Source organism: Anomaloglossus baeobatrachus, chromosome 2 (assembly GCF_048569485.1).
Source record: "Anomaloglossus baeobatrachus isolate aAnoBae1 chromosome 2, aAnoBae1.hap1, whole genome shotgun sequence".
Taxonomy (NCBI): Eukaryota; Metazoa; Chordata; class Amphibia; order Anura; family Aromobatidae; genus Anomaloglossus; species Anomaloglossus baeobatrachus.
In genome coordinates this window covers 328,750,133-328,765,110 of record NC_134354.1, presented here as the reverse complement: position 1 = coordinate 328,765,110, position 14,978 = coordinate 328,750,133, and the positions used below count along the sequence as shown (strand labels likewise).

At 51.3% G+C, this 14,978-nt stretch overlaps 1 protein-coding gene across 2 annotated transcripts in view; it reads left to right on the top strand.

The window, feature by feature from the left end:
- Positions 1 to 13,530, top strand: part of TMEM222 (transmembrane protein 222) — a 39,139-nt gene extending 25,609 nt beyond the window's left edge. For both annotated transcript variants that reach the window (XM_075335917.1, XM_075335918.1), the window contains 4 exons: positions 12,426 to 12,457; positions 12,540 to 12,636; positions 12,791 to 12,918; positions 13,005 to 13,530. In XM_075335917.1, coding sequence (XP_075192032.1) covers positions 12,426 to 12,457; positions 12,540 to 12,636; positions 12,791 to 12,918; positions 13,005 to 13,092 — 345 coding nt within the window. In that variant the 3' untranslated portion in view covers positions 13,093 to 13,530. The remainder of the gene's footprint in view (positions 1 to 12,425; positions 12,458 to 12,539; positions 12,637 to 12,790; positions 12,919 to 13,004) is intronic.
- Positions 13,531 to 14,978: the final 1,448 nt, after the last annotated feature.

Sequence of the window (14,978 nt, the reverse complement as noted above, 5' to 3'; positions counted from 1 at the left end):
CTTCATCGTTCCTTATGGGAGACCCAAACCACGGGGGTGTATAGCTTCTGCCTCCGGAGGACACACAAAGTACTACACTCAAATGTGTAGCTCCTCCCTCCGGGCTATATACACCCCCTGGATGACAATCTAACCAGTTCAACGCTTTGTGTTCAGGAGGTCACACACACACATGCATTCTCTGATTTTTTTTCATTTTTATTTTGATTTTAAAGATATGGAAGAAAAGCGGGTCCAGTCTGGACTCCCGGCATGTCCCTTCTCACCCCACTGTGTCGGCGGTGCTGTTAAGGTTGACTTTATAAGGCTGGAGCCTTCACATGCCGCGCTCCTTCAACATCCTCTGAGAGGCTCTGGTTTGAAGTGGGAGCCTTCACGGTCCTCTCTGCTTGCAGAAGACCGGTCTCCATCCGCAGCCTTGTCTGGTTCCTGCTGGAAGGAGCGTTTAACCCCCCCTCAGGGACTGGCCCTGCGTCTCAAAAGCTAAGTATTGAGACGTTTTTCAGGGGTCCCGGGTACTTGTATTAGGGGGAAAGTATGTCTTTTGTCTTTACTGTAAATTCCGGCCGGTTCTGGGGGTTTTCCCTGAGAACCGCGCCGAGGGTGCCTGCTCGTCGGCCGCATATTAAAATCTAGGCCCCGGCTTCTGTTTGGGCCTAGTTTCGTTTTCATCTTCCCCTGCATGTCATTCATGCAGGGGAATAGAGTGGCGCCGCCCACCGGCCATCCAGCAGAGGGGAGGACACTCCTCTCTGAGGAGATGTTTCCCTCCCCTGCATCTCTCCCTAGCCCTCCGGTTTCCCGCTCTTGGGCTAATCTCCGCCCCCCCTCCTCCTCCCAGCGCCATTTTCTCAGCGTTTATCACACTGATCGGCGCTGGCTGTGAACTTGCTGCTTTCTAGGAAGGCTGACGCTTTACTGGGGGTCCGAGCTGTGGAATCCGGAGGGCACACAGAGAGCGGTCTGGTAAGCCACAACCTCTGGTTGTGGGCTTTATTATACACTCTCAGGACTTTCTACAGGAGTGTATTCTTACTGCAGAGCTTCCACCCCAGCAGCATGTCTGTCACTAGGAGCAAGGCTGCAAAGCTGTACGCTATATGCACTGCATGTAAGCTCATTCTGCCAGAGCCAAGCACATACCCACATTGTGATGCCTGTGCTAACATGGTTGTGTCTCAGCCTGGAGCCTCCTCAGGGGTTCCTCCGGCTGCTCCAGCCCCAGTGGCTGATCCCCCGGCTTGGGTAGCATCTTTTTCCAAAGCCATTTCCCAGTCTTTTGCCGACTCCATGGGACAGCTGTCCCGGACTCTGCTGACCATGCATCAGCCCTCTTCTCAGGGCGCCTCTGCTGCTCCGAGCTCTGCAGAGCTCTCAGAGCATGTCCTAGGACCCCGTCCCCCTAAACGGAGACGCAGGGACCCTTCTCCTTCCTCGTCCCACGGCTCTGATTCACGAGCCGAGGTGCAGGGCGAGGAGGATTCTTTTACTGTGGGCTCAGACGCTACCTCTATGTACCCCATTGACTTGTCTGAGGGTGATGCGGATGTTAGTGACTTGATTGCGTCCATTAACTCCGTACTGAACCTCAACCCACCAGAGTCAGAGGAACAAGCCTCTCTGGTAGAGATACACCAGTTTGCCTCATCTAAGAAAGCTAGGAGTACGTTTTTTAACCACTCCGCTTTTCAGGCCACTGTCTCCAAGCCCAGGGCCTGTCCTGACAAACGTTTTCCGAAGCGTAGTTCTGATGACCGTTTTCCTTTTCCACCAGAGGTGGTTAGGGAATGGGCCCAGTCTCCAAAGGTAGACCCTCCGGTGTCCAGAATCTCAGCCCGCACAGTCGTAGCTGTGGCTGATGGCACTTCTCTTAAGGATCCCACTGACCGCCAGGTTGACCTTCTGGCCAAGTCTGCATATGAGGCGGCAGGAGCCTCGTTCTCCCCGTCTTTTGCGGCAGTGTGGGCTCTTAAGGCAGTCTCTGCCTCTCTGGCGGAGATACATTCCTCACCAGGGACTCTATACCTGAGATGGATGCCTTAACTTCTCAAGCTTCGGCTTTTTCATCCTACGCCATGTCTGCCATTCTGGAGGCTTCTCACCGCACGGCGGTGGCCTCCGCTAACTCCCTCGCGATCCGCAGGATCTTGTGGCTTCGAGAGTGGAAAGCAGACGCTTCCTCTAAGAAGTACCTTGCGAGTCTCCCTTTTGCTGGGTCCCGGCTGTTTGGTGAACAACTGGATGAAATAATTAAGGAAGCTACTGGCGGGAAGAGTACTTCCTTGCCACAAACTAAAACCAGGAAACCTGTCCAGGGCAGGAACCAATCGAGGTTTCGTTCCTTTCGTTCCTCTAACTGGTCATCCTCTAAGCCCTCAACCTCGTCCACTACCGCAGCCAAGGATCGTAAACCCAACTGGCGTGCGAAGCCGCGTCCTCAAAAGACCGGAGGAGCCGCTGCCACTAAGGCAGCCCCCTCTTGACTATCTGTCTGCGCCAGCAACGTCCTTGGTCGGTGGCAGGCTCTCCCACTTTGGCGACGTGTGGTTTCAACACGTCTCCGATCAGTGGGTGCGGGATATAATCTCCCACGGCTACAGGATAGAATTTTCTTCCAGCCCGCCAAACAGATTTTTTCTGTCCACCCCCCCCCCTGCTCCAAAGCCGCCGCCTTCTCTCAGGCCGTGGCATCCCTGCAGGCCAACGGTGTAATTGTTCCTGTTCCCGCCCGGGAACGGTTCAGCGGTTTCTACTCAAACCTCTTTCTAGTCCCCAAGAAGGACGGTTCCTTCCGGCCCATCCTGGATCTCAAGCTTCTCAACAAGCATGTTCAGGTGCGGCGCTTTCGCATGGAATCTCTGAGATCGGTCATTGCCTCAATGACCCAAGGAGATTTTCTGGCATCCATCGACATCAGAGATGCCTATCTGCATGTGCCTATTGCGGTTTCACACCAGCGTTGGCTACGCTTTGCAATCGGAGAGGAACATTTCCAATTCGTGGCTCTCCCCTTCGGGTTAGCCACGGCCCCTCGAGTATTCACCAAGGTCATGGCAGCAGTGGTTGCGGTTCTGCACCTCCAGGGGTTGGCAGTGATTCCTTACCTGGACGACCTTCTAGTCAAGGCCTCATCCAGTGCAGACTGCCAGCGGAGTGTCTCGCTCACTCTCGCCACGCTCGTTCAGTTCGGGTGGCTTGTCAACCTGCCCAAGTCCACTCTGACTCCGACCCAGGTACTTATGTACCTAGGGATGCAATTCGAGACTCTGCCGGCACTTGTCAAGTTGCCCTTAGTCAAACAGCAGTCCCTTCGTCTGGCGGTGCACTCTCTGCTGAGGCACCGCCGTCATTCCATCAGGCACCTCATGCAGATGCTGGGTCAGATGGTGGCGTCAATGGAAGCGGTTCCCTTTGCCCAGTTCAATCTGCGTCCCCTGCAGCTGGACATTCTCCGCTGTTGGGACAAGCGGATCTCTTCCTTGCACAGGCTGGTGGCTCTGTCGCCACAGACCAGGAGCTCCCTTCAGTGGTGGCTTCGGCCCCTCTCTCTGTCACAGGGACGCTCCTTCCTGACTCCGTCCTGGGTGATCCTCACCACGGATGCCAGCCTCTCCGGTTGGGGAGCAGTATTTCTCCATCACCGAGCACAGGGCACTTGGACTCCGTCCGAATCAGCCCTCTCGATCAATGTGCTGGAGATCAGAGCTGTGTTTCTAGCTCTCCTAGCCTTTCGCCACCTGTTGGCGGGCAGGCACATTCGAGTTCAGTCGGACAACGCGACAGCGGTTGCCTACATCAATCACCAGGGCGGGACTCGCAGCAGTCTGGCGATGTTGGAGGTTCAACGAATCCTCCAGTGGACGGAGGACTCCAAGTCCACCATATCTGCAGTCCACATCCCAGGCGTAGAAAACTGGGAGGCCGATTATCTCAGCCGTCAAACCGTGGACAGCGGCGAGTGGGCCCTGCATCCGGCAGTGTTCAGATCAATCTGCCGCAAGTGGGGCACTCCGGAAGTGGATCTAATGGCATCCCGGCACAACAACAAGGTTCCGGTTTACGTGGCTCGCTCCCACGATCCTCAAGCCTTCGCAGCGGACGCGCTGGTTCAGAATTGGTCCCAGTTCCGTCTGGCCTATGTGTTTCCCCCTCTAGCTCTCTTGCCCAGGGTTCTGCGCAAGATCAGAATGGAGGGCCGTCGGGTCATAATCATTGCTCCGGACTGGCCCAGGCGAGCTTGGTACCCAGACCTGCTCCGTCTGTCCGTAGGGGTGCCGTGGCATCTCCCGGACCGCCCAGACCTTCTCTCTCAAGGTCCGTTTTTCCGCCAGAATTCTGCGGCTCTCAGATTGACGGCGTGGCTCTTGAGTCCTGGATCCTGACGGCTTCAGGCATTCCCTCTGAGGTCATCTCCACTATGACTCAGGCTCGGACGTCTTCTTCGGCCAAGATTTACCACAGGACTTGGAGGATTTTCCTGTCCTGGTGTCGCTCTTCCGACCATGCTCCTTGGCCGTTCTCCTTGCCGACCATCCTGTCTTTTCTACAGTCCGGTCTACAGCTAGGACTGTCCCTCAATTCCCTCAAGGGACAGGTGTCGGCTCTGTCGGTATTGTTCCAGCGGCGTATCGCCCGACTGGCTCAGGTGCGCACCTTCATGCAGGGCGCATCTCGCATCATTCCTCCTTACCGGCGGCCCTTGGATCCCTGGGACCTTAATCTGGTCCTCACGGCCTTACAGAAACCCCCCTTTGAGCCTCTCAGGGAGGTTCCTTTGTTTAGACTTTCACAGAAAGTTGTTTTTCTAGTAGCCATAACTTCTCTCAGGAGAGTTTCTGATTTGGCTGCGCTCTCTTCGGAATCCCCCTTTTTGGTGTTTCACCAAGACAAGGTGGTTCTTCGTCCGACTCCGGACTTTCTCCCTAAGGTGGTGTCTTCTTTCCACCTTAACCAGGACATTTCATTGCCTTCTCTTTGTCCGGCCCCTGTGCATCGCTTTGAGAAGGCGTTGCATTCCTTAGATTTGGTGCGGGCGCTCCGAATCTATGTGTCACGCACCGCCGTTTTCTCTAGTCCCTTCCACGACAGCATAGGAGGTTGTCTCTCCACGCCCTAATTGGGACAGGAAGTTCAAGAGGTTTAAAAGGACCCTCCCACCTCCCACAGCCAGTGTTTTTCCTGTCCCCATGGGGCATGGAGAGGTTTTTATTTTCTCCTATGCTGTGGTGGCCGGCGAACTACAGTATAATATTTTTATTTTTTTTTCCTTCCCCTGTTACCTTAAGCCGGACAGCATCGGTCGGGCCTTCACCGCTCCTCCCTTGCTGTTCCCTCACGCTGTGGGGGACCGCTGCTCCAGCCTTCCGGAACCTCCTCTGGGGTGATGCAGGCTGTTGAGCTCCCCGGCCGGCGTCCTCCCTGAGCCGCCGGCTGCTTCCTGCATGCACGCTGCCGGAGCGATCCGGAAGTGCTCCCGGGGGCGGGACTTCCGGTCTTGCGAACTTCCGGTTGAGCGCTTCCGGTTTGCGGAGGCAGCGTGGAGGACACGCCGACGCTGACACGGCCTGTCGGGGACCTGCTGCAGGAGGCGGGGAACATCACCAGTCGCTGGGGGGGGCAGGCCTTTCCACGGGAAGGCTGCCCGGAAGGCATCAGAACCACGGTAAGGATTCTTCTGTGTGCTCTGTCAGGTCTTCCTCTGCTTCTGCAGAGCCCAGCGTTTCCCCCTGCTTCAGTAAGAGGCTGAGGGACGGTCCCTTATGCCTGGTATCAGGCTGACATGGTGAGTGGTTTCCAGGAGGATGTGCCTGCTGGTATTTGTGTCAAGTCTGACCAGTGTGCAAGGCTACGGAAACTTTGCCAGCAGTGTACGTCTGTCCCTTCCATGGGCTACGGGTGGCTGATGGCCTTGGGTGTGTGAGCTTGGGAGTTGAATCCCAGTGGACACTCCTGTATATTGCTGTATCAGGACATGGGCTGGCTGCCTGGTCTGATGACGCCTCTCTGTTCCGTTGAGTGGAGAGGGCAGGTCGTGTGTATAGCTGCTTAGGGCTGCACATCGTCCCTTGGGCCAAGCTGAGGTCCATGTTGATACAGGAGCGTCAGGCCTCGCTAGCCTCCCTCCCTGCTGCTGACCCTTCTGCCACAACACAGTTACCTCCAGTCGTCTGATCCTGAGGCTGATTCCGCCTCGGTGGGTCCCGATAAAGGTTTTCCTCCGGGGGGCCTGACCGGTCTTTTCTTTTTCCCTGAGATGATTGGGGGATCTTAATGGAGCAGTTGGGTGCACTATGGGGTTGGAGGATGAGTAGGTCCTCCCCTCCGTTCAGGGCGAAATGTTCGCGGACCTGAAAACCACTGGGCAAGGGGGTTTCTTGTCCATGCTACTGTCCTGGATCTTCTCTCTAGATGAAGTCCTGGGAGGCTTCGTCGTCTCCCATCGGGCCCGTACTGCCTCCTCTTAGGTCCCCCTGTCCCTCCTTCAGAGGCTCGACCAGTGGAGGCTCAATTCCTGGGGTGCTCCTAGGGATGAGTACTGGAATCCCTTCCCTTACTTAGGAAGGCAACTAGTTTGACAGGTACCTCTGTGTAGTCGGTCCGCCTGGCTGCCAGGACCTCAGTCTTGTCTAACTCGGACAGACGAGCTCTAGGCTAGGGCTTGGAGTAGGGACTCTACTTCCACACTGCGGCTTGCTCCCGTCTGTTTAAGGGTTGGGCCTGCCCTGGATGATATTCTGGACAGGGCGACTGATCGTCAGGCCTACCGGATACACCCTCCAGGCAACGGTCCTTTCGTCCCTCGATACCTCGGGCCTCCCAGCCCAAGGGGAGAGGTGAGTCTGGCCGTGGGAACTACCCTTAGGGTGAGGGGAGTACTTTTCTCATCCCTTCCCATCCACAAAGTCCTCAGCATGACGAACAGTGTGTCGGCTCGGGTGGGGGGACGGCTCTCTGCCTTTCTTTCCCAGTGGCGGGCCTTCTCCACCTGGCCAGGGGTCCTACAAGCTCATCTCAGAGGGTCTATTGGTAGACCCTCCCCCCCCCCCCCCCCCCCCGGCCTCCGCGTCACGGCCCTGTCGTCACAGGGTTCTCAGGATCCCCTGTGCTCGATGATTCGGGAGTTAATCCTTTCAGGGGTCGTTTCTCTGTCCCGAGTCGGGAAGTAGGGGTAGGTCGCTTCTCCGTCTCTCCTTGTCAACACACCATCTGGAGACGTCCGGGTTTTCTTCTATCTGAGGCGTCTCAATCCAGCGGATCAGCTACCGACGTTTCATGGATGGAGTCTGGGAACTCTGTTGTTCCCCTGCTCGGTCTCCGCCACCTGTTGGCCTCGATTGCCCTGAGGGACGCCTAGTTCCATGTGCCCTTCCATCCTTGTCTCCGGTAGTTCCTCAATATTGCGGTTCTGCACAGAGGGACCATGCTTCATTTCCACTTACGGATCCTTCCCTTCAGGTTCTTCTCGGCTCCAAGGCTCTTTTCAAAGATCAGGGTTGAGGTGGTCACCTTCCTCCGTTGCAGAGTTGGCCTCAACCTGACAGGCATCCTTCCCCCAGTGGATCACAGATTGACGCTGCTGGCCTAACTCTCGATGTTCATAGACAAGCGCGCCCGACCCTTCGAGGCGCTATATCGGCCCAGGGTTTTATGACGTCCTGCATTCCCTCAGTCTTGTGGGCTCCGGCCCACTCTCGTGGTCTATGGGATCATATCCTGGTTCATTGGGTCGGACTCCCTTCCTCCCTGAACACCGGTTTCGCCTGTCGGCACCCGTCTTCTCGTCCCTTCTCTGGTGTGTCCCTACTACCTGATGGTTGGGGTTGCCTGGACCCGGTCACCCCTGGTTACACTGGCAGCCGATGCCAGCCGGAGGGGCTGGGGGGCTATGGTGGAAAACTCTCAGTTCAGGGGGGCTGGAGCCCTTAGGTCGGCACCCAGTCCTCCAACTACCGGGAACTCGGGGTGGTCGGAGAAGCCCTCCTCGCTGCCCAGGATCCCATCCGGGTCACTCACGTCCAGGTCTACTGGGACAATGGCTCCACAGTGGCACATCTCCGCCATCAGGGCAGTACTAGGTCGGCGCCCTGAAGTCTGTGTCCTCCCGGATCTTCCACTGGGCAGGACAGTCCCTGCTGTCCCTTTCTGCAGTCCATCTACAAGGATCCCTACACCTTCAAGCAGACTTCCTGAGTAGTCAGGATGTTCACCCAGGGGAGTGGAGTCTGGCCCAAGCGGTGTTCTGCTCTCTGGTGGCAAGGTGGGGTGCTCCAGTGGTGGACCTCTTTGCCTCAGCAGGAAATTGCCAGGTCGCTACATTTGTCTCCCTGAACACTCAGGGCAACGCGTTGGGGGTGAACGCCTTCTGCCACAATTGGTCCTTTTTGCCTCGATACGCCTTCCCGCCTACTCCTCGCGCGAAGCCTGGGGACGATCAGGGACGACGGAGCCACGACCATCCTGGTAGCTCCTCTGTGGCCGCGGCGGAGTTGGTACTGCCTTACCCTGACTCTCGGACTCGACGGACCGGTCCTCCTGGGTTCAGACCCCAGTTTCCTGTCTCAGGATCCGATATTCCATTTGGTCCCCCAGGAGCTCCAGTTGGCTGCCTGGCTTCTGAGGCCCGAGCACTGAAGGCCCAAGGACTTTCTGACTAGGTCGTGCCTGCTCTACAAAAGGACCGTACACCAGTGGCTAATAGTATTTCCACTGAACTCTGGATGAGATTTCCTCCTGGTGTGGTTCTCGGCCTCCTGACCCGCTCCGGCCTACCATTGCGCAGATTCTCGAGGTCATCCAGAGTGGATTGGACTTAGGCCTTCAGCCCAGCACCCTGAAGGTGCAGATCTCGGCGCTTCGTACAGTGTTGTCCCGGCTCTAGCAGATCGTTGCTGGATCCGCCGTTTCAGGGTGTCCGCTAGTAGGCTCTGTCCGCGGCGGAGGATCCTGACACCTTGCTGAGATCTCCATGTGGTCCTTACCGGATTTTCTCAGTCACCCTTTGGGCCACTGTCCTCTTGTACCGTTCGTTCTCTTTCTCACAAGACTGCCTTTCTTGTGGCTATTACGTCTGCTCGTAGAGTCGGGGAACTTCAGGCTTTGTCTATTCGGGAGCCTTCCTGACCGTCAGAGATGACAGCATTGTTTTCAGCTGGACCCTTCCTTCCTTCCCAAGGTGGTTTCGGATTTTCACCGTTCTCAGTCCATCATCCTGCCTTCCTTCTGTCAGAATCCTCCGGGTGAGGAAGGGTTTCATTCTTTGGTTGTTCGTCGGACAGTGTTGCACTACCTGGAGGTTACTGCTTCTTGGCGCCTTGATTATATCCTGTTCATCCAGCCCTTTGGCCGACATAAGGGCAGGAAGGTGGCTAAGAGTGCCGTCGCCAACTGGATTGTGCGGGCAATTTGAGACGCCTACCTCGCTCAGCATCTCTCTCCACCTACCGGATTCTCGGCGCACTCCACCGGGGCTACCTCTGTCTCCTGGGCTGCACGGGCAGGGGCTTCTCCTGAGCAGATCTGCAAGGCGGCTACGTGGTCTTCCCTCCATACTTTCACGAAGCATTATTGTCTGGATCCGGATTCCAGCAGGGATTGGCTTTTGGCAGGAAGGTCCTGCAGGCTGTGGTCCCCCCCTAGGTATCAATTCTTTGGTATTCCTCCTATGCTGTCGTGGAAGGGACTAGAGAAATAAGAATTATTCTTACCGTTAATTCGATTTCTAGGACCTTCCACGACAGCAGGTAATTCCCTCCCCTTTTGTATTCATATATTCCTGAATATGTGGTACTTCTCATATGCTATGGGTTCTTTGTAAGACACTGGCTGTGGGAGGTGGGAGGGTCCTTTTAAACCTCTTGAACTTCCTGTCCCAATTAGGGCGTGGAGAGACAACCTCCCTATGCTGTCGTGGAAGGTCCTAGAAATCGAATTAACGGTAAGAATAATTCTTATTTTAGGCGGTGCACCTCACTTTTTGTGCTAACCACTGGTCAGCGCAAGGGTCTAGCTGCTTCTAAACCGACCCTAGCTCGTTGGATTAGGTCGGCTATTACCGATGCCTACCAGTGTTCTCAGGTGCCCCCTCCGCCAGGGATTAAGGCGCACTCGACCAGAGCTGTCGGTGCCTCCTGGGCTTTCAGGCACCAGGCTATGGCTCAGCAGGTTTGTCAGGCTGCCACTTGGTCCAGTCTGCACACTTTTTCGAAGCACTACCAAGTGCATGCTCATGCTTCGGCAGATGCGAGCTTGGGCAGACGCATTCTTCAGGCGGCTGTCGCCCATTCGTGAAGTTAGGTTTTGCCTACTTCTCAGTTTGGTTTATTTCCCACCCATGGACTGCTTTGGAACGTCCCATGGTTTGGGTCTCCCATAAGGAACGATGAAGAAAAAGAGAATTTTGTTTACTTACCGTAAATTCTTTTTCTTATAGTTCCGACATGGGAGACCCAGCACCCTCCCTGTTGCCTGTTGGCAGTTTTTTGGTCCGTGTGTTTTCACCGGCTGTTGTTAGTAGACAGAGTTCTGGTTTTTTCAAGTTTTACTCTATCTCTACTTATGGGTGGATGTCCTCCTTCAGCTTTTGCACTGAACTGGTTAGATTGTCATCCAGGGGGTGTATATAGCCCGGAGGGAGGAGCTACACGTTTGAGTGTAGTACTTTGTGTGTCCTCCGGAGGCAGAAGCTATACACCCCCGTGGTTTGGGTCTCCCATGTCGGAACTATAAGAAAAAGAATTTACGGTAAGTAAACAAAATTCTCTTTTTTTGGTTTAATCACTAACTGATACCTGTGACACAGACACGATCATGAAGATAATTATAATCTCCAGAGTAGGCAGTCTTATATGGGAATCCTGACTGGTCAGGTTCCCTTTAACCCATTAACGACCGCGGGCAGTAAAATTACGTCCTAGCGGTCATAACGTTACTGCCCGCGGTCTCCTGGCCGCAGCATGCTGCGATCGGCGCACATCTCAGCTGATTTTCACAGCTGAGATGTGTGCCTGCTAGGCACGAGCAGAATCGTTATCTGCTCGTGCCGTTTAACCCCTGTAATGGCGCTATGTATGTGATATGTATGTATGTAATATGTGACAGCGCCATTATAAACTCGATCGCGGTAAAGTTTTACTTACCGCCCGATACCGGAAGTCACGTGACATGATCACGTGACTTCCGATGGTTGTCATGGTAACACAGGGTCATGTGATGACTCCTGTGCTAGACATGAACTACTTTCACTTTCGCTTTCCACGGAGGCCAGGGAAGCAGAAAGTGCACGTATCTGCTGTTTACAGCTGTGTAGCTGTGATCAGCAGATAGTGCAGAGCGATCGGATTGCTGATCGCAATAGCCCCCTAGGGGGACTAGTAAAATAAAAAAAAAAGTTTTAAAATTTTTTTTAAAAAAAACAAAAAAACAGTTCAAATCACCCCCCTTTCGCCCCATTGAAAATTAAAGGGGTAAAAAAATAAAAAATATACACACATTTGGTATCGTCGCGTTCAGAAACGCCCGATCTATCAAAATACAAAATCAATTAATCTGATCAGTAAACGGCGTAGCGGCAAAAAATTCCAAATGCCAAAATGACGTTTTTTTTGTCGCCACAACTTTTGCGCAAAATGCAATAACAGGCGATCAAAACGTAGCATCTGTGCAAAAATGGTACCGTTAAAAACGTCAGCTAGAGTCGCAAAAAATAAGCCGTCACTGAGCCATAGATCCCGAAAAATGAGAACACTACGGGTCACAGAATATGGCGTAAAACGTGCACCACTTCTTTCAGACAAACTTCCGAATTTTTTTAACCCCTTATATAAAAGTAAACCTATATATGTTTGGTGTCTACGAACTCGCACTGACCTGAGGCATCACACCCACACATCAGTTTTACCATACAGTGAACACAGTGAATAAAATATCTCAAAAACAATAGTGCTATCGCACTTTTTTTGCAATTTTTCTGCATTTGGATTTTTTTTGCCATTTTCCAGTACACTATATGGTAAAACATATGATTTCATTGAAAAGTACATCTCGTTCCTCAAAAAATGAGCCCTCACATGACCATATTGACTGAAAATTAAAAAAGTTACGTCTCTTAGAAAAAGAATGGCGAAAAAAAAAACGGAAAGCGAAAAATCGGCCGGTTGTGAAGGGGTTATCCTTACCTTAGTCCATCAGCACAGTCTATTCTGAGGTTATTTGCACTACTCGGTTGAGTAGAATGTAGTAAAATCTCTGGGTCCTGAACAGGGAAGCAAGCGATCTGTTCTATGAAAGTCTACATGCTGACCCCACTGCCTGTGACACACAGTAATCTGCATTGGCCTCTGTATTTATCACATGCATTTTTGCTCTTAGTGTTCTGTACGTATATACTGAAAGTGATTTATCCCAATCTATAACTCTCTTGTCTGCAGGAGGATTGCATGGCTTTTGGGAGGCCTGTAAAGTGAGTACCATTCTTACAATCTGGCATCCAAAGCAAGTGATATACTAGCAATTCTCACATCTCCTGAATCCCTTCTCTTTAGATATTGGCAGCTAGACCCTAATCTTGTATATGCTAGTGGGCCTAATCCATGGGATACAGCCGTTCATGAAGCATCAGAAGAATACAAGCATCGTATGGTGAGTCATGTGTTCACTTTTCTTCCCTATAGCATTCAGAATACTTTTAATGTATTGCTGCTGGCAGAATTCTGCAGTAAGCACTATGTATCCTATATTGTCTTATTCTTTATCACAATCTGTTCTTATGTCTATTTCTGCATTTTTTTTTTAGCACAACTTGTGCTGTGATAACTGTCATTCCCATGTGGCCATGGCAATGAACCTGATGAAATACAATAACACATCTTGGAATATGGTGAAACTCTGTATTCACAGCCTGCTGCACGGCAGATACGTTAGGTAGGAGTGCACATTTGCTTTTTTTGCTTATTTTGTACCATATATACATATATTAATCATGTTATCCAATGTGTATGTGCTTATAGTGTTGGAGGCTTCCTGAAGACTTGGGTGCCATTCCTCTTACTAGTAGGGGCAATTCTCACAGTAATTCTTACCTTACACCTGCGGTGAACTTTTCAATGAGGACTCCCAAATCGTTGTCTACTATCCAGATCCTGTGTCCTGCCTGGAATAAAGTGTTGTAAGATGCAACAGAAGACTGTCTTCCCTTTATGGAGTTTCTCTGCCTACGCTCACTTTCCTTGAGGCATGCATGACTCATTTTGTTTCCTTGATCCAACTGGAAAATAACAGGAAAGTTTGTCTTAACCTTTTTCAGTATCATCCTTACAGGCAGGTGCTCTTACTAATTTTCACATTGGGCATGGACTCTCATTTAAACTAGCCAAAAAGTAGTGTCCAGCTCACCCATAAGCACAGTGCTATGTATACAGTACAATTGTAAATAAAATATGGAATATAATTCCATGACACTTTTTATTTGCAGACGCGTGGTTTTCTTGTTTTTGTGTGTATTTCCATATGTGAATAAAATGAATGTTTGATTTGTCCAGTCTGCTCTATTAACATTAATAATAATATATTGTGCACTATATTAGAATTCCATGAGCTGAGTTTCATTTAAGTGATGACATTTTTTTTATTTAAGCAGCTCATAGACAATAGTCATTCACGATTCAATCATTCGTGGTCCAAGCACAGACTCTTTTTGAGAATTACTTTCTGTAATTCTGCAAGATGAAAATGTCTTTAAATTACCTTGCTTTTCTCGTCTAATGATCATATATAGAAATGTGTGTGCTTCTCACAAGACATAAGCAATACATTATATTTCCCTGGTTTAAACAGTCCTGCTCATCATTATTGGCACTCATGAAGTTTAAAGGGAACCTGTTAGGTCCAATATGCACCCAGACCCACGAGCAGTTCTGGGTGCATATTGCTAATCCATGAATATGCAGCGTCACAGGATGATCTCACTCACCTCTCCGCTGCCATCGCGTCCAAAGGGGGATTTCGACTCGGTGTCATTGACCCCAGAGTCATGCGCACTATGAAACCGGGTGTATGCGTCCTGGCTTCAAACTGAAGTAGTGCGCATGACCCAAACTCTGAGGTCATGCGCACTGAGCCGAAATCCAAGTTGGGCAGCGATGGTGGTGGAGAGGTGAGTGAGATCATCCTGTGACAAATTCATTAGCATGTTAGCACACCCACAGGGACATATTAACATGCTAATGAGGGGCGACTTGCAAGGAAACTAACGCCCAGGGGGCTAGTGCCCTCGCTCATTAGCATATGGTTAAAGATCTTTAGAAATACTTTTTCTAAAGATCTCTTTATCTATGCTAGTGTATACAGGGACAGTTAGGCAGGGATTAGCAATATGAACCCAGAACTGGTTGTGGTTCTGCGTGCATATTAGACCTGACAGGTTCCATTTTTAAGTTCATAATGTGGAATATCTCATGAAAAAAATGAATCAAGTGAAACAGCTTTTTTGTATAAAGCGATCATGTTAAACACAAAAGAGCAAATGATAAACAACAACTTAAAAAATAAAAACACAATGGGAGGCAAAATTGAAAAACATAAAGCTTGCTGTGACACTGGTGTTGGCACCATTTACAGTAAATTAGTATGGAAACATTTTGATTCGCTTGTGGTATATCACAAATGAGAATCACCTATGATAAATTGTTGGTGCCCATGTGACATGAATTAGCCAATGAATGATAAATTCAGTGTGTTAAAAAGCCACATGGTAGACTCTGTTTCTTTGACACAATGGTGAAGAGAAAAAAGCTGTCTGAGGACATCAAAACTGATATTACTAGCAAACACCAGGACTTCCAATGAGTATTCCAGGTTCAACAGTGCGCAGTGTTATTAAGAAGTTTGCCAAGCATGGAACCATCAAGAACCTCCCTGGGCATGGGGGGGAAAGAATAAAATTGATGAGAGTTGTATTCGAAAGTTGGTGCGAATAGTGGAAG